Here is an 18594-nt window from a genome sequence, read left to right as displayed (position 1 = left end):
AATCTCAAAAATGGATTATTATAACCTACTAGCATATCTTTGACATAGCAAAAAAAAAGACAATTTTACTTTTCATTTGACTTTCTAATGATGTCAATAATGTAAAATGTAAGAGATAATTGTGTAGGAGTGCATACTTATATCCAGAGCTTTTTTTCTGGGAAAAGAGGTGGTGGAACTCCGTCGGTTGCCCTCGGAGAAAATGGTCACATGGCTGGTGGCCCCGCCCCCTGATCTCCAGACAGAGGGGTGTTTAGATTGCCCTCCACACGGTGGCGCAGAGGGCAATCTAAACTCCCCTCTGGCTGGAGATCAGGGGGCGGGGCCACCAGCCATGGGACCATTTTCAAGAGTTTCCGGAACTCCGTTCCCCCGCGTTCCAGCTGAAAAAAAGCCTCGCTTGTATCTGTTATATAATTTACAAATTATGTTGTTAAGTTAACTAAAAGTTTAACAAGTTGCACATTTGTTAATGTAAAAGTTGTTGAAAATAGAATGTGGGACCTGAGGCACCCAGGTTCGAATCCCCACTCTGCCATGGAAACTTGCTGGGTGACCGTGGGCCAGTCGCACACACTCAAGTAACGTTGTGAGGATAAAATGGAGAAGGGGAGAATGTTGTAATTGGGTCTCCATTGATAAGAAAAGTGGGGTACAAATGAAGTAAATAAGCAAGACAAATTAATATAGTATTAATTTATTTGGAAAATTTCTATGCTTCCTCTCCAGGGAACCCAGGTGCCCAAGGTGGCGTGCAAAGTAAAACATACTAAAAACAGGACATCATAAACATTATTAAAATATGCCATTCAAACACAGCTGAGCATAAAACTACATAAAACATAAAGCAGCTTATAATGGGTCTTAACTTGTCAGGCTGAAAATAGACTATAAATTGATGATAAAAAAGATCAACCCATTAGTCAAAAGTCTGGATGAACAGAAACATTTTGGCCTGGTACAAGAAGGTAGTGTGAGGGCCAAGCAGGTCTCAAGGATAAGGGTATTCCACAGGTGAGGTGCCACCACTGAAAAAGCCTTGTCTCTGATCACCACCCATCTCATTTCTGAAGGTGGGGGCGTGGAGAACAGGGCCATTTCCACACGGCTTACCTCTCTTCGTAATGTCCTGGTAGATCGCGCAAAAAACGCAGAAGATCGTGTTTCCTTGCGTGAGATTTGCGCGATGTCACGTGACGTCGCACAAATCTCACGCAAGGAAACACGATCTTCTGCGTTTTTTGCGTGATCTACCAGGACATTACGAAGAGAGGTAAGCCGTGTGGAAACGGCCCTGGTAGAGTTGCCAGCCACAGGCAGTAAGCTGCTGGGAAGAATGGGGTGGCAGGGACAGGTGTGCCAGTCGTGTGCCAGCATGTGACATCAATTCTGACAAAAACCCAGAAGAGATCATTACTTTGGGATGACGAGTTAACCCGTAGAGATTTGGGCAAATCCTAGAACATTGCCCCGACATCATGACGTCATTTCCGGGTTTTCACCGGAAGCAATATTGTATGCTGGCATAACGCTGGTGCATCTCCCCCGTTCTCCTCCCCTCTGCCTGTGAAGGAGCAGTGGGGAATGAGGGAAATTCAGGAGGTCTCTATAGTGAGAGACCTAGCTACTATTAGATCAGGGCTTGCAAGGCAGATCTTAACTGGCAGGCTGTACAATACGGAAGGAGGTGATCCTCCAAGTATCCCTGACCCCGAATCATTTAGGGTTTTAATGGTAAGAATTGTGCCTGGAAATAAATGTTATAGGAAACTAGTAAAGTAAATGCAATACATAAATCAGAAATGGTTGTGTAACTGGATGGCAAGAGAAAATTAACTTATATCCTCTCCCCCACCCCCCACCCCCGGTCTGCTGATTTCCCCTGCTCAGTTGGGTTGGTTATGAGAAGGAAGGTTTCCGTGGCCATCAGTACTTGCTGGAGGAGGGAGAGTACCTTGACTGGTCCCAGTGGGGAGGCTACAGTAAACAGCTGGTGTCCCTTCGGCTGATCCGGACGGTGAGCATACTTGCCTATTTCAGGGCTGGACATGGGGAGAAGACAGTGTCTCTTGGCTCTGCATTTCTCTGAATTTCTAAAACAAAAAATCCCATAGCTGCCCTGGAAGTTGCCGCAGTGTCCTTGGGATGGATGAAAGAGTGGTATTTTCTAAAGCTCTGAATCTCTTTCCCAGCATGCCTTGTGGGTAAGGTGACCAACGGTCCAGGGAACAATGTCCTGCCCATTTAAATGAGGTTTAATATGCAGAAATGGGCAGCTGTTCATGGCATGGAGGTAAATAACATTGCCTAATAACTGCTACAAATCAAACTGCTATGCTAGAGGGCCCAGTACCAAAGCTGACAATCCTATCTGTGGGCACAAGGGGCTTAACAATAAATTGTGCTTAATCATTTATTTCCAAAAAAATCTGAACAATCCCACCCCTGCCCCTGAAAATAACTTAAGGCAGGTGCAGTCAACAACATGCATTTTGGGCCTAGCTCCTTCTGCGTCCTTTAAAGCCAGTGGTCATCAATCTTTCCAAACCTAGGATCGATCTTGCATTTCCCATTGGCAGCAGGGTCCCACTGAACAGCAAGCATGTGATATCAGAGGTGACGGCACAGTCACTTGGAGCCAAAGTCTTCCTGGAAGAGGAGCCAAAATCTCTCGACCTGCCTATGCTAAAAAGGAATCCTCTCTGGATTCTGGGAGTGAAAACTCAAAAGAAGTCACCAACCTCCAAGTGGAGTCTGGAGATCTCCCAGAATCATACTCATCCCCAAACTGCAGAGATTAGTTCCCATGGAGAAACTGGCCACTTTGGAGGGAGGACTTCATGGCAATATACCCCGCTTCTATGTTCATTTTTCTTCCCTGAGCAGGATTTCCTGGACCCAGCGCTTATTCTGTTTGAGACCATGGACTTTGAAGATGGCCCCAGTGTCGAGCTTTGTGAAGCGCTGCCAGATGTGGAGCTGGCAGGTTATGGGACCACAACACAGTCTATCCATGTGCTGAGTGGTGTGTAAGTACCATGGGTAGGGCAGAGGCAAGGAGGTGTTAGGCCTGGCTAGGGGATTCTCTCAGACTTTCCACTTCATCAAACACAGTTGTATGAGTTAAAGGTCTTTATTAGATAATGCTCCGTAGTAGTGCATGAGTACAGAGTAATTGCCTGGAATGCCAAAGCCAAGCCTTCCCAGAGAGGTCATACCTCCAGTCCCCTCCCCGCTCCCCATCCAAACAAGAGTCAGTTGAAGTTGGCGCAAAAGTCCTGAAAGAGACACAAAATTGAAATTCCCAAGGTCTGTTTCCACGCCACTCCAGCTTTATCGATAACACCACTTGGCCCAGGCAAAGCAAGATACAGTGAAGGCGGAAAGCTACCCCACTACCCATCCCCCCCAGTAGAAATACATTTACAGGTATGGCAGGCAGGCTGGCTTGCCTGCCTGACAGTAGGCCAGGATGGAGGAAGAGGGAAGGTGATCCCAAAAAAGATAGGAATAGATTTGGCACCGTGGCTCTTGAGGACAGCAGGCTTCGGCCTTCACTCCCGTGCTGTTTTCTCAGCTGAAACGGCCCCAGAGGCCCACTCTTTGCCTCATTTGGAGACACTCACTTGTTGCCAACAGTGCACATTAAGTTTCCCCAGTGGGGCAAATACTGACTCCCCAGGGGGGCCATTTCAGATTGGGAAAATGTCAGAGAGATGGAAGCCAAAGCCCCCCCTCTCCGCATGCCATTGTTCTTGCACATGGGAATTAAGTTAACACCCAGTCCACATCTATCAACTAACCATATGGATTTGTTTGTGTGTGGATTTTTTAACATACTCTGGGCTTTTTTTCTGGGAAAAGAGGTGGTGGAACTCAGTGGGTTGCCCTCAGAGAAAATGGTCACATGGCTGGTGGCCCCGCCCCCTGATATCCAGACAGAGGGGAGTTGAGATTGCCCTCCGCGCCGGTGCGGAGGGCAATCTCAACTCCCCTCTGTCTGGAGATGAGGGGGCGGGGCCACCAGCCATGTGACCATTTTCAAGAGGTTCCGGAACTCCGTTCCATCACGTTCCAGCTGAAAAAAAGCCCTGAACATACTAATCAGCCCTCAATGGAGTTGGGCCGATTCCAGACGGCCCTCTGCCTCCCGAAACGTTGCGCGTCGTCGCGCGTCGTCGCGCGGAAAACGCGAAATATCTCGCACGACCTCGCGCAAAACTCGCGCGAGAAAACGCGATATTTCGCGTTTTCCGCGCGACGACGCGCGACGACGCGCAACGTTTCGGGAGGCAGAGGGCCGTCTGGAATCGGCCTTGGTTTGCTCCACACAAGCCAAGATTCTAAACTAGAATTTGAAGCTTAGGATTCAAATCATTTTGGGGGAAAACAAACTTTAATTTTCCAAGGTGCTTGCCTTTAGACATCACGGCAAATTGGAGCTTGGATCAAACTGGGAAATGTTCTATCAAGCTCCCTTGAGCTAGAGGAGGAGGGGGTGGGAGGGATATGTGCAGGCTCAGCAACAAACGTTATCTGTGTTCTGTTAGAGCTCAATTGCTGCTTGTTGTCTGATAAATACAGCCAGTGTCTTGAGCAGCATCCCGTGTGTGGATTTTAGAAATTGGGACACTTCAAATGGGAGTAGTCACTTCCTCAGGTACCTTGGTCTGAAAATGTGGGGAGCTTTAAAGGTCAAAACCGGGGCCTTGAAATTTTCCCAGAAACAAATAGGTAGTTGGAAGCTCATGGAGCACAGGAGTAAAATGTCTCTTGTGATAACAAATGGGCAGTGTTGGGGGTTTTTTGAACCAACTCGTTTCTGAGGATGAAGAGCTCAAATCGGCAGTATTTGTTACAGTTTACAGTCGAATGAAGGAGGTATTATGCAGGCTGAATGAGATCAGGCTGTTCTTGGTGTGCTAAGATCTCAGGTTGCAGAAAGACTCCAGAACAGAGAAGCTCGACTATACTCGTGCATTCTTAAGAATAGGTAGAGATTTCACATGTTAAGGCTGTTTCATCCCCCAAGGTGGGAGAAAACGGTTTCCTGTACAATCAAGAGGCCAGAGGAATTTTGAGGTCTGGATCTCATTGCAAGGAGCTGAGCTAATCCTAATAGAGAACTGATGTGGTGTAGCGGCTGAGGATGTCAGACTAGATTTGGGAGACACGGGTTTGGATCCTCGCTCTGCTGTGGAAATTCGCTGTGGGGTCTTGGGCCTGTCAGCTGCTCAGCCTTACATACCTCCAAGGGTTGTAAGGATACAATGGAGGAGACAAGAATTATGCAGACTGATTTGGGGTCCCCACAGAGTATGAAGTAAGTAAATAAGTCAGTTCTCTTCCATTTCCATGTCCAGATGGGTGGCCTATGAAGACAAGAATTTCTCAGGGGAGCAGTACATCCTAGAAAAAGGGGTGTACCGCAACTGTGAAGACTGGGGAGCCGGCCGCTGCCTGATCTCCTCTGTACAACCCATCCTTCAGGTGAGAGAACCCATCATGTCTCTGCATTCATCTCTCCCCAGTTAAGAAATCAAGTTCCCAAAGTCACCTCAAGCAAGAGCCTTGTGTCTAGAGACCCAGTATGGTAGAGGGGTGAGAGAGTTGAACTGAGTTTGAGACACATGGGTTCAAATCCCCACTCTGCTGTGAAGCTCTCTGAGTGACCTTGGGCTACTCAGACACTCACATTCATGTTACAAAATTCTTGTGGCCACCTGATGAATGTGTTCTCGGAATTCTCTGTCGGGAAATTAAATCCCAAATGCATATGGATCCATTTTGGATCAGGGCCAGGCATCCTCCTGTAATGATTTTACTACCTGAAAGGGCCCCAGGGAAGCTGTTATTTGCTGCAGTGGGAAAATTCATGTAGTTTTCAGTGCATACAATTTCCCCCAGTGGGCTAAATAATGGCTCCCCAGAGCTGTTTCAGGTCAGGAAAATAACATAGTGGGAAAGAACTTCTGATACATGGTTGACAAAGGCCCAATTCACATGTTACAAAGTCATGTGAGGGCATTTAATCAGACATTCACTGGGAATTGCAACCACAAAGAAGAGTGTCTCCATAAAGGGGCACTCAATGAGGTTGTTGGGAAACGGGTTCAGGACAGACAAAAGGAAATGCTTATTTTATCAATGAGTAATTAAACCGTAGAGCTCACCTCCAGTGGATAGCCATGAGCACAGAGAGCTTTCAAAGGAGATTCATGGAGGAGAGGTTCATTAATGGCTACTAGCCATAGGGACTAAAGGCAGAGGCAGCAAACCTATGGAGACCTGTGTTGGGTGGCAACAGCAGGGGAGGGCCTCAGCCTCTATGCCCTGTTGGTTTGGCCCTGAGAGCAAGTGTTTGGCCCCTGTGTTAATGGGATGCTGGACTAGATGGACCCTTGGTCTGATCCTGCAGCGCTCTTCTTACGTTCTTATGAGACAGGTACCTCTTCAGGGCGCTTACCTTTAGCAACATCATGGCATAAACACACATTTCTCTTCTGTTGGCCAAAACGTGTATCATGGACCCCTCCCTCCTTTTTTTTCCAGATCGGAGAACACAGTCTACACTTTATTTCAGTGGTAAGTGGAAGATCAGGTAGGAGGACTGTTCTTATGCTGACCGCATAACTAAAAGATTAATGATAATCCTCCCCCCCCTTTTAAGGCAAAGGATGTATGTAGAAATGAGTATTTGTGAATGTACATATATGCCGTGTCAAAAAAAAACCTGAAAAGGCAGAGAGCCTGCCTGAAACGTGGGACAGACAACTGAAACAAGGTTGGATTCATTGATATGTATATCTGTCATGCAAATTGCAAAGCTAGGGTTGGAGGGGAAAGAGTCAAGTTCAAACAGTAGGTGAAGAACTTGCTGTTGTTTCTCTGTTATGTTATATTTGTTTTCACCGTCACGTGTGTATTTTAAGAGCCCCATGGCGCAGAGTGGTAAGCTGCAGTAGTGCAGCCCAAGCTCTGCTCACGACCTGAGTTCAATCCTGGCAGAAGCCGGGTTCAGGTAGCCGGCTCAAGGTTGACTCAGCCTTCCATCCTTCCGAGGTCAGTAAAATGAGTACCCACTTTCCTGGGGGTAAAGTGTAGATGACTGGGGAAGGCAATGACAAACCACCCCATAAAAAGTCTGCCAAGAAAACGTCAGGATGCGACGTCCCCCCATGGGTCAGTAATGACTTGATGCTTTACCTTTTTAACCTATGTGTGTATTTAAAATTGTTATGGCTTTCCATCAAAGAATCCTGGGAACTGTAGTTTGAAAGTACAAAATATTCTCTGCTCAAGACTCCTGAACTCTATCACAGAATTACAGTTCTGCATCTATACTGTAACGCCCATTTGGTCTCACATCTGATCTTTTGGCTCCCCAGATCCAGCTTTTCTCCGGGCCAGACTTCTCAGGGGCCCACCTGTCTTTCAAGGAAGACCAGTCTTCTCTGCCAGACCTCTTCATTCCTCGCTCCTGCAGAGTCCGTGGAGGCAGGTAATGATGCGTCACTGCTAGGGCAGCTGAAGGTATATCTAAATGAGGAAAACTCATACCGGTTCCAGGGATTAGGAGCTCTTTATAAACAGGTGTGCCCTGAGCAAAGAATTCACTGTGTGTTTTTAATATTACATATGTCTTTTTATATAGAACCTCTGACTATGTTTATGTATGCCTTTTAGCTTTTTCAGAGGGTGGCTTCCCCAAAGAATCCTGGAAATTGTGTGCTTTTATAAAGGTGCTGAGAGATTTCTGTTTGAAATCTGGAGCTACAGTTCCCAGGGCTCTTTGGGGAGGAGAAATGACCATCAAACCAGTTTTTGTCTGTGGTATTGTAGGTATTTTCCAGTCTGCTATAGAATCATAAAATCATAGGGTTGGAAGGGACCTCTAGGATCATCTAGTCCAACCCCCTGCACAATCCAGGAAATTCACAAATACCTCTCCCCCCCCCACACATACACACCCTCCATGCCCAGAAGATGGCAAAACACCATCAGGATTCCTAGCTAAACTGGCCTGGGGAAGATTGCTACCTGGCCCCAAGGTGGCTATTGGCCTTACTCTGGGCATGTAAGAAGAGGCCACGAGATTTAACGTTTTCTGGGAAGGGAATTCCAGAGATGGGGGGGGGGCACCAGACAGGCCCTGTTCTGATCACTGGTGGGCCAGTTAGAGCTGGGCTTTCAAAGATGATCTCAAAAATTGAGAAGGGTCAAATGGGAGCAGGCAGTTTATCAGTCTCAAGGCACTGAGGGCTTGAAAGGTCAAAAATGGAACTTTAACTTGTTCTTTTTTTAAAAACTTTTTATTAACTTTAAAAACAACATACAATGCATAAACAAGAAAACAAATTACACAATGTTAAAGTCAACAATAATACAAGAAAAAACAGATAGCTTATAATATACTACCAGTTTTCAAAAGAAATAACAAAGAAATAATAAGATTCAGTTAGAGAACTGCAGTATATCTAAGCAGAGAGGGGGGTTCTTTACACTTTGTATGAAACCTAACATATTGCTCAGAAACACAACTTTTGACTTGTTCTTAAAAGCAAATTGGACTTTGAGCCGAAGGCCGTTTCTACATGTCCCCCCCCCCCCCCAACTCGTAACAACCCGGAAGATTGTGCAAAAAAGGCGGAAGATCGTGTTTTCTCGCGTGAGATTTGCACGACGTCACGTGACGGTGCGCAAATCTCGTGCGAGAAAACGCGATCTTCCGGGTTGTTACGAGCAGCGGGGAGACATGCGGAAATGGCCAAAGTCACGATAGAGCATGAGCGGTTGCCCTTTGTGTGACAGAAGTTGAGTGTGTCTTTCCTTTACAGTTGGATTCTCTATGACAGCCACCATTTTGAGGGTGAGCAGCATGTGATCTCTGAAGGCGAGTATCCCACGCTTACCTCCATGGGTTGCCTCTCTGCCACAGCCATCTGCTCCTTGAAGAAGGTCCCCCTTGTAAGTTGCACACCCTTGAAGCCACCTTTTCAATAGGGCTCTTCGTGCGGTGCTATCCTGATCAGTGGTAGACGCCGTACTTTTTTCATGCGATGCATAGTAGTTGATTTGTGGAACTCACAACCACAAGAGGGAGTGATAGAAAGGCTGCACAAAGCACTGTGAATGGGATGTCCCTGTGGCCTCGCTATTGAAGTTCTCTGTGCACCCCAAACGGAACATTTGACCCAATCTCGCCAGGCAGTCCTTATGTTCTTAGATCACAAATTCTAGAAATGGGAGAATGCCAATGGTGTCAGCACAGCAGTCAGCATCTGCCAAGACCTAAAGCCTAGCAGAGGGCCCACCACCAATCAAAGACACTTGGCCCATCAGCCCCCACTAGGAAATTAGCCACAGAGGCCCCCACTATCCATGATGTTGCAGGCACAGGGGCTTCTGGGACAGTTCAGTTTCTTAGTAATCAAATTGTGACACTCACTGTGGAAATAGTGGGGGTGGCTCCAACCATCCCCCAAGGACCCTTCCTCCAACTTCAGTGGCTCTTCCTCCAGCTGGAGAAAGGCTTCCAACTTTGCTCAGTAGAATGGGAAGGCAGGAGTAGGATCCCCTCCAGTGATGGCTAAGAGCATAGATGGCTTTAAAACGGGATGCCAGAATCATGGAGGAAAGGCCTATCCATGGCTATTAGCTATGAGGCCTCAAGGGAACCTCCATATCCAGCCAGTCATATGCCATATCTTGTGGCAGAGAGTTCCACAAGTTAGCTAGCCATTATGAGATGTAACGCTGCAGTTCATTTCCTGTCTATCGTCTTTGTCTCCCTTTTTCATAGTTTTTCTCTGAGCCCTCCATCTTCCTGCATGGGCTGGAATGTTTTGAAGGGAAGGAGATTGAGCTGAACAGTGAAGTGCGCAGCCTGCAGGCCGAGGGATTCAACAACCATGTGCTTTCTGTGCGGGTAAAGGGAGGCATGTAAGTACACAATCACCAGTTCTTTGTCATGCCAGCCATTTGTTTCTGGGTTGTCTACTGTGACACCTGGGGAGCCTTGCTCAGCCCTTTGGGATTCTGCAGGAGGCCTCCAGGTTAGGACAAGGGTCAGCAACCTTTTATAATGCAAGAGCCAAACAATCTCAAAAGTCAAAGCAAGAGAGCAAGTATTAGAGGGTCTATATATTGTCGAAGGCTTTCACGGCCGGAGAACGATGATCGTTGTGGATTTTCCAGGCTGTATAACCATGGTCTCTGTGACGCTGAGAGATCTCTGTCTTTTGGTCCTACACCTCTGAAGATGCCAGTCACAGCTGCTGGCGAAACGTCAGGAACTACAATGCCAAGACCACAGCTATACAGCCCGGAAAATCCACAACAACCATCTATTAGAGGGTCTGTTTGCAAAACTGAAACTATACAACTTAGCATTACTGATAAATGACTCATTGATCAATAACTCATAAAGCTTCTGCGGCCCAAACACTGCTACAAATCCTTTGTCAGGAAGTGGCACACGTAAGGTCTCACAATAAGTAACAAATGTACTTATTTATTTACAATAAGTAATATTATTTACAATAAGCAGGGCTTTTTTTCAGCAGGAACGCGGTGGAACGGAGTTCCGGAACCTCTCGAAAATGGTCACATGGCTGGTGGCCCCGCCCCCGGATCTCCAGACAGAGGGGAGTTTAGATTGCCCTCCACACCGCCAAGCGGCGCTGTCTGGAGATCAGGGGGCGGGGCCACCAGCCATGTGACCATTTTCTCCGAGGGCAACCCACTGAGTTCCACCACCTCTTTTTCCAGAAAAAAAGCCCTGACAATAAGTAATAAATATACTAAGTAATAAATATACGTTCAGGAGTATCCTAAACAATTGTTTAGTGTACGGGCTTAAATCTGTGCATGGTTGGCACTTTGATTACTGGCAACTGATAGCCTCTTATCATTTCTCTTTCAGTATTAAGCATCTGTCAGAAGTCCTTTAGCCCCATAAGAGTCGTTGCCTGCCATTCCTTTGGTACACAAGTTCTTCTAGTATCCACCTACCCTTCCAATAGACCGTAAAGATTTCTTTTATTGATTCCATACACGTTGGATAATGCACTTTCAATGCACTTTATCAATCGTTTGAGGTGGATTTTTTGTTCCACGCACAAAAAAATCCGTTCCAAACGATCTATAAAGAGGATTGGAAGTGCATTATCCAACGTGTGCAGAATCACTCTTTGTTAAAGAGCCATATTTGACTCCATATTGAGCTCCATTTGGTCCTGGAGCCCTTGTTTGCAGAACCCTATGCCTTTGGAGGTCAGTGCCTTTAGCAGAGCAAAGGAGCTGCTACTAGTACAACTCCTCCGAGATGATGGCAAAGGGGTAGCGGCAATGGAATTCTGTTAGAGCAAAACATAAGAAAAGGTCCCATGGTGTCTTAAAAGCAAACAACATTAATTTCAACGTGCTGTGATTCAAGAAAGCTCACAAGGAAATAAATGTTATTAGTCTTTAAGGTGCCACGGGACCTTTTCTTTTACCGCATACATCTTGTCATTAAACTCTCCCACCATTCTCTTTTAAATTAATCGTGCTGGTGCCGAGCTGGTGCTGGTGTGGAAAATGCATTCTAACAGAGCAGGAGAAACAGAACTTGGCCTGTATCTGCAGCTACAGAGGAAGAGTGAGGGAATGGGGGTGGGGGAGGCAGGGGTAGCAGGCTAGCAGAGAAGACGGCTTGTATAATCGGCATGTTCAGAAAGACATGACCAGAAGAGAGGGCTGTTTTGGCAGGTAATACAGTTCTGAAGGAGGCTGTGTTGTGTGTGCAAAACATAATTTAAAATATGTAACCATAGGGGAGCTCTAGTCATGAGACCAGGGTTGTTGTTATTACTCCTCCACTCAGTTTAGAACTGTTACAGCTTGGGCCTACTCAGTGGCCTTTCCTGTTTTGTGGAAAGGGTTTCGTGAGCACATGAGGAAGGCCCAACCGCTTCAGAGAATTTGGGAGCTCTGAAAGGTGGAGCTTTTCTCACATGTCTTTGGCGTCTTGAGAGTAGAGATCAGTTCCTATGATGGGATAGGTATTTTTCTTCCAGCTGAGGGAACTCACACAGTCTGCTATAATTTTGGGAACTAGACTTGTTTTGAAACTGACTTCCCCTCAGTTCCTAGATGTTCTTATGGTAGCAAGAGTAAAGGCTTTGGGTTCACCATTGTAAGGCAATTTTTGTATCGCGGCCGAAGAGTATAGAGATCACTGAAGCAGAATGTTCAACAAAACAACAAAGAAGATTTATTTATGTACAGGTAGTTCTGAAAGAACAGAACAGCAGCCCAGGTCTCCAGCAGGATTTGAATCCAGTGGCACCTCAGAGACCAACAAGATTGTGGTCTTTAAGGTGCCACTTGGACTCAAATCCTGCTGCTCTAAATTATCTTCACGGAAGGCACCAGGTGTTCAGACAGTCATAGGAGCAACCTGGCTGAAGCCCTTAAACTTGAGCAAGTTATAGTTTCAGGTTGTGATTTAAATTCCTTTTAGTGCTTGCTGTTACAAACAGGCTTTCAATGCCTAGTTACAAGGTCGGATCCCCTCATACACAGGATTCCACCCACAGCAGCCTGCCTTTTCTCCAGAGTCAGACTAAATGGTATGAGATCTGCTCATCACCAGAGACAGGCCTCACTACCGAGTACTCTGTTCACTCCCAGAAATAGCGCTAAACCCTTCTGGGGCACTACCAGGCCGAGCCACCCTTGATCCTGCCTGCTCTCAACCTGAGGCGGCCCTGAACTGAAGTGCTGCTGCGTCTCCCTCCAACATTCCACCCCCCCTCTGATGGGGACTGGGTGCTGGGGCAGGCCTCCCATGGGCTTGGGGAGGGAACCGCTGGGTGGCTGTTATACCTTTCAGGTAGGGTTGCCAGCCTCCAGGTGGTGGCTGGAGATCTCCCAGCATTACAACTGATCTCCAGGTGACAGAGATCAGTTCACCTGAAGAAAATGGCTACTGGAGGGTGGACTCTATGGCATTATACCATTCTGAGGCCCCTCCCCTCCCCAAACCCTGCCCTCTCCTGGCTCCACCCCCAGAATCTCCAGGAATTTCCCAGCCTGGACCTGGCAGCCCTACTTTCAGGGCAGGACACCTCCCTGTCCATCACAGGGTGACTCTGTTGTTATTTGTATTGTTGTGGTGGGGAGACTCCTGACAGACTGATGGGGGAGGAAGGGGTCAGCAGGGCAACCAGTGCGGCTTCAGGTGGAAACTCACCAGTGGGAAGGGAGCCTGTATCAGCAAAAGGGTTACCTAAAAGGATAACCCAAGCTCTGGAGCCTGTGGGAGGTAACAGGCAGGCAGAAAATCAGCTAGACCAAGGCTGGCAAGGAGTCTCAGGTGTGAGAGGAGGTAGAGGAGCCCCTCCCCCTGGGAAGAAGTTATAGGAGAGGGCAATCAAGGGGGGGGTAGTAGGTAAAAGAAGTGTGTAGTAAGGCAGAAGGGGGGCTGGAGAGGGAAAGCTGAGCAGGTGAGAGCATAGACAAATGTCCAGCACCCTCCAGACTTTTATGGCCCTCGCTGCTCACAACTATGTTTTTGAGAAGAGAAATCTTAGCTTGTTTTAATGACTTAAGTTCCCATTGATCAGGAAGAATGCAAGATATAAATATTTTTAAATGAACAAAACGAACATGAAAGACATGGCAAAGTGTAGCTGAGCCCCTAGACTCATAATCTAGACTCATAAAAGGCCTTCTAGGCTGTCTGTTCCAACCCTCTGCTCAGCACAGGAGCCATAGAACATGAGCATTCTCGATGAACGGTGGTCTGGCCTCTGCTTGAAGGCCTCTAGCAAGCAAAAACCCATTACCTCCAGTACTTTAGTTTTATTATTGAACTTCCCTCAGCCACCCTTTCAGTCTGGTCTTGCTGCCTGACGAAAGAGGGACCAATTAGTTGGCAGCCCGAGGGGTATTTGAAGAGGATGAATATGTCTCTCTGCAGGGTTCTCTTCCCTGCTTCTAGTGACACCACCCACACCACACTTGCTGTTGCAATTGTCCTTGGTGTCCACGAGCAATAGATGGGGCTCTGTGCTCCTCAAAAACCTAAGCTAATTGCCTTTCTCTCCATTTTGCTTCCGGCTGATTTCCCTGTGCAGATGGGTGTTGTGTGAACACAGTGATTTCCGAGGCCGCCAGTGGATGCTGGACAGCGTGGAGATCACCAACTGGCTGAAGTATAGCGGGCTTCAGCACATTGGCTCCCTTTACCCCATCAGGCAGGTGGGTGCCCAGTTCCCTAATCCATAGAGTTTGGGAGAGGGATATTCCGCATCTTTCACAGTGAGAGAATTAAGTGAAGCAATGTAACCAGATATTTCTCTATGCCCTATCAAGCTAATACTGTGCAGGTGGGCAGCTCTGGTTCTGGGAAGATGACAGAGCCAATAGATCTGGGGTGCCTTGAGACGTCCCCACTTACGTTCCACAACGTGGCTCCCTCTTCTGTTACATCCAGTGGGATGGCCTGACTTGGTGACCTTGGGCCAGTGGTTCTCACAGGGTAATTGTGAGGACAGGGCAGACAAAAGATACTACTTTTAGTTTCTTGGGAAAAGGGCAAGATAAACTGCAGCAGATAAACAAATGTTTAGATACATAGATAGCCATGGCAACATGTGCTGTGGAGAGATCGCTCCACTGAATTACAGTACTTGTAAGAGAACCTGAGCAAGCACGTGCTCACTGCTCCCCACAGAGGCGTGTCTACTTCCGAGTGAAAAATGGAGAGCTGAAGTCCTTCCTAACTGTCCCAGATGATGTGGAAGACATGAAAGCAGGACGTGTTCTGGTCTCGGAGCTCAATGACCAGAGCAGCTCCCTCTGGTACTATGAGGATGGACTTCTGAAGAACCAGGTGAGGGGGCCCTTCCTCCCTTTCTGTGGCTTACTGAGGACACAGAGGCAGACACAGAGTAAGGAGAGGCCAGCTCATAACCCCTGAGCATACAGCTGTCCCATAGTGATTAGGCTGTTGGACTGAGAAGACCTGTATTCAAATCTCTACTCATCCATAGGTAACCTAGGGTCTGTCACTCTGTCCTTTCCTCCTGCCTAACAGGGTTGTTGTGCAGATAAAATGGAGGCAGAGAGAACCATGTATGCTACCCAGAGCTCCTTGAAGGATGGGTATGGTAAAAAAATGTAATTGATAGTCCTAGGTTGAAATTGGCTGGGTCCCTCTGAAGTCCATCTAGTTTGTTGATAAACAAGGAAGAACAAATATTCAAGTAACTAGACGAGTAACACTGAATTTATGGACTGCAGAGATGAACTGGTATGCCTCTTGTCTTATATTTTGTGTTTCCTGTCTGAGGCTCTCTTGTTTGTGTGTCATGGTCTTATACTTTGACCATGGTGAGGTCATAACTGGCTCTTCCTCTTCCTGTCATGTGATATCATGTAGATGTCAGATGCTTTCAGCTCAGTGGGTCTTATGCTGCTACCTGGGGGTTGACGATAGATCTAGAAAGGTTGGAAACCACTGGGGTAGACTAATATTTGTGTATTCGTGTCATGTGTAACATCATTTGAAGCAGTTCCAAACCCTTCTGAGTCCGGTGAGGCCCTTTGCCACGAGTCTGTTTTCACCTTGCCTTCCCTTGCTCTCTCTTCCTGTCTAGATTGCTCCTGGGATGAGCCTACAAGTGATTGGTCCAGCCAAGGTAGGGGCCAAGGTGGTATTATGGGCCGAGACCCGAACGCCCCGGCAGACCTGGCGAATTGATTCTTTTGGGAGGATTTGCAGCCACATGTTTGAGAACATGATTGTAGATGTGAAAGGTAAGAACCTGGTCTCTATGTGGTTCTACCATTGTTTCCTCTGGAGGCAATTCCCCATTTTGGTCTCACTGGCTCTGCAAACACGAAGGTGTTCATAGTGGAAATGGAGCTTCTGCATAGGGCAATTTCTTGTTCTTCCCCCTCACGCCTACCATTCTCCCCCCAACACACACTTCTGGCAGGCTTTTTGTCATTTTTTAAATTGGAAGTTATACAAAGGCAAAAAGCCCACCAGCAGTGTGGGGTGGGTGGGTTGGTGCGAGACCAGATGCAAGTGGAGAAGTCTGAAAATACACAGCACACACACAGACCCGTTTCTCCAAACCTGCTTCCCCAAATCTGGGAAATTAGGTTTGGAAAAACATGCAGTGGAGCTAGGAAAATATGAAAGGGGACAACTAGATTTCAATGTCATGCAGAAATTACACCCCCAAAAAAGCCACTGTGGCTTGGGAGGCAGGGTGGAGCAAGAGATCCATTTGGAAGAACCTACTGTAAACAAAAAAAATGATGTAAATAAGCACTTGGCAGCACGTATATATGTATTTTCCTATGCACTTCCTATGCAAACCTGTGTGAAGTGTCTTATAAGTAAAATACGACCACTGAATCACAGTAACAAAAATGTTGTGCAACAGCAAACACAGACAAACAGTAAGATGATAATCTAGAAAATAGCCCTTGAACAGCAAAAGCAGACACAGGGAATAAGGTAGAATTAACTGTCAAGCCTGGAGAATTTTTTTAAAAAGTTAAAACAACCTGGCATTTAAGTTAACGCAAGGTTTCCACCTCATGAACCTATCTAGGGAGAGTGACCCATAAACAGGTTGCCACTGCTGAAAAGACCATATCACCAGTTGCCCCCTACCTAATTTCTCAAGGCAGTGGAATCCAGAAAAAGATTCCACTCTGAAAATATAAGGGTCACATGGAAGCTTGTGGTCCTTCAAGTTCTGTAATGATTTCTTCACCCAGTTCATATTTTGCTTGCAGAATTCACTGCCACAAGCTGTAAGGATGCTTGCAGAATTCACTGCCACTAGCTGAAGGTGCCTTTCGAAGTGGATTAGAAAAATTCTCAAGGATAGATCCATCAATAATAATGCTAGGAAAAGTGGAAGACAGTAGGAAAAGAGGAAGACCTAAAATGAGATGGCTGGACTCAAAGAAGCCACGTCCTCCAGTTTGCAGGATCTGAGCAAGTGTGTTAATGAGAGGAAGTTTTGGAGGTCTTTCCATCATAGGTCGGAGATGACTTGATGGCACATAACACACACCGGTCCATCAATGGCTAATTATTGTGATAGCTGGATGGAACCTCCTTCTTCAGAGGCAGTGTCCCCTCAGAATACCTGTCAATGGGGGGCACTAACAGGCTCTAGCCTCTGGGTGGTTTTTAGGGGGGAGGAAAGAATACGCTGGACTGGGTAGATCATTGTTCTGATCCAGCAAAGTGCTTCTTAATTTTTTAACGTGATCCCAAGTTGTTTTTAATATTCCAAACTGCCTGTAAGCCATATGTAATCTAGAAGCAATTATGAGACACTCAGTTTTGGCCTCCCGAAGGGGTGGATAAAAAGGGCTGAGAGAAAGACTGGGATAAATTTATTTCTCGTATCACATTCTCTTTTCTTTTCACAGGGGGCCAAGCCTATGACCGGGATCATGCCGTCATCTGGGATTCATCTGACGAAAGACCCACACAGATCTGGGACATTCAGGTGCTCTGAGAATGGCTGAGGCAGGAGTGCACATGTCACACACAGAACTGGATTTTGCCAGGTGTGACACAGGCACCTGTCCTTTCATGACCGAGTTTTATGGCCAAAAAGGATGTGAGTGTGGTTTGTAGCACTGGATCAGCAGTGGATCCCCACAGATCACAACCCAGAAAGGCATAACTTGAACCCAGAAGTGACCTTTCTCTTGAATCTCTTCGTTCTTCCTGGGATGGGCCTGTGTTGGGGAAAGGAGGCAGAAACAAACAGGTTTTTTTCCCCAATCTAAGCCAAACAAGATGGAGAGCATTTGTGAGTTCCAAGATGTGTATCACTCATGAAAGGGGCAGGTGGCATCTGTGTGAGCCATAGGGAAGGAGCCACTGAATGCGTATAGGTGGTCCCAACCCGAATAGTTTAGCTTTCTAAGACAAAATCTGAAATGGACACTCATCCTCGCACAAATAAGCTTGCACCTGTCTCTCTTCTTTTTTCCCTGAACTCTATTTATGTACTTGTGTATAATAGTTTGCCTTTTATAAAGCTATCTGCCTCATACTGTTTCATTGTGTTATTTGCTACGAGAACATGCATACGGGGCATTTGTTGAACCTTTTCATGGCATGGAGGGAAATAACGTTCTGTTAAACCTCTGTTAAAAGGACAGGACCTTTTTCTTCTGGCCTGTTGGCTTCCTTAAGGATGGCAGTTTCATATATTCAGATTTTTGTAAGATCCTGTGTAGATACTCTGTGGCTGCATCCCCACATCATTGGGTCCTGAGCTCTCATTGCACTATACCAGTCATGTGCCTCTGAGTTTTCCCTGTGTGGACCATTGGTATAGCACAATGCTCAGCAATGGATGGATGGAGCTTATAATATTTCCTTGTGTTCAGAACAGCAAATGGATTGTTCTGCTGTTGATGATTGCTATAATAGGATCTGCTTCATCCCTGTGATAATCTCAAGACCTTTGACCTTTGGGAAGACAGTCGGTCTGCTATTCCCCCTTTCCATCAGTAGAGGATGCTGTTTATTTCAAAACGTTGCATAGCGCTTGGGTT

At 46.6% G+C, this 18594-nt stretch overlaps 1 protein-coding gene across 1 annotated transcript in view; it reads left to right on the top strand.

Annotated features, from left to right (window-relative positions):
* The window catches only part of CRYBG2 (crystallin beta-gamma domain containing 2), a 34829-nt gene extending 16745 nt beyond the window's left edge, over window positions 1-18084 (top strand). The window contains exons 9-19 of the mRNA XM_054998737.1: window positions 1891-2017; window positions 2887-3029; window positions 5364-5490; window positions 6553-6585; window positions 7389-7501; window positions 8838-8967; window positions 9803-9942; window positions 14124-14247; window positions 14723-14881; window positions 15648-15807; window positions 17452-18084. Of these exons, the coding sequence (XP_054854712.1) occupies window positions 1891-2017; window positions 2887-3029; window positions 5364-5490; window positions 6553-6585; window positions 7389-7501; window positions 8838-8967; window positions 9803-9942; window positions 14124-14247; window positions 14723-14881; window positions 15648-15807; window positions 17452-17540 (1345 nt within the window). The 3' untranslated portion in view covers window positions 17541-18084. The remainder of the gene's footprint in view (window positions 1-1890; window positions 2018-2886; window positions 3030-5363; window positions 5491-6552; window positions 6586-7388; window positions 7502-8837; window positions 8968-9802; window positions 9943-14123; window positions 14248-14722; window positions 14882-15647; window positions 15808-17451) is intronic.
* Window positions 18085-18594: the final 510 nt, after the last annotated feature.

Source organism: Eublepharis macularius, chromosome 15 (genome assembly GCF_028583425.1).
Source record: "Eublepharis macularius isolate TG4126 chromosome 15, MPM_Emac_v1.0, whole genome shotgun sequence".
NCBI lineage: Eukaryota > Metazoa > Chordata > Lepidosauria > Squamata > Eublepharidae > Eublepharis > Eublepharis macularius.
The sequence above is the reverse complement of the archived record's forward strand: the minus strand, read 5'-3'. Positions and strand labels throughout refer to the sequence as shown.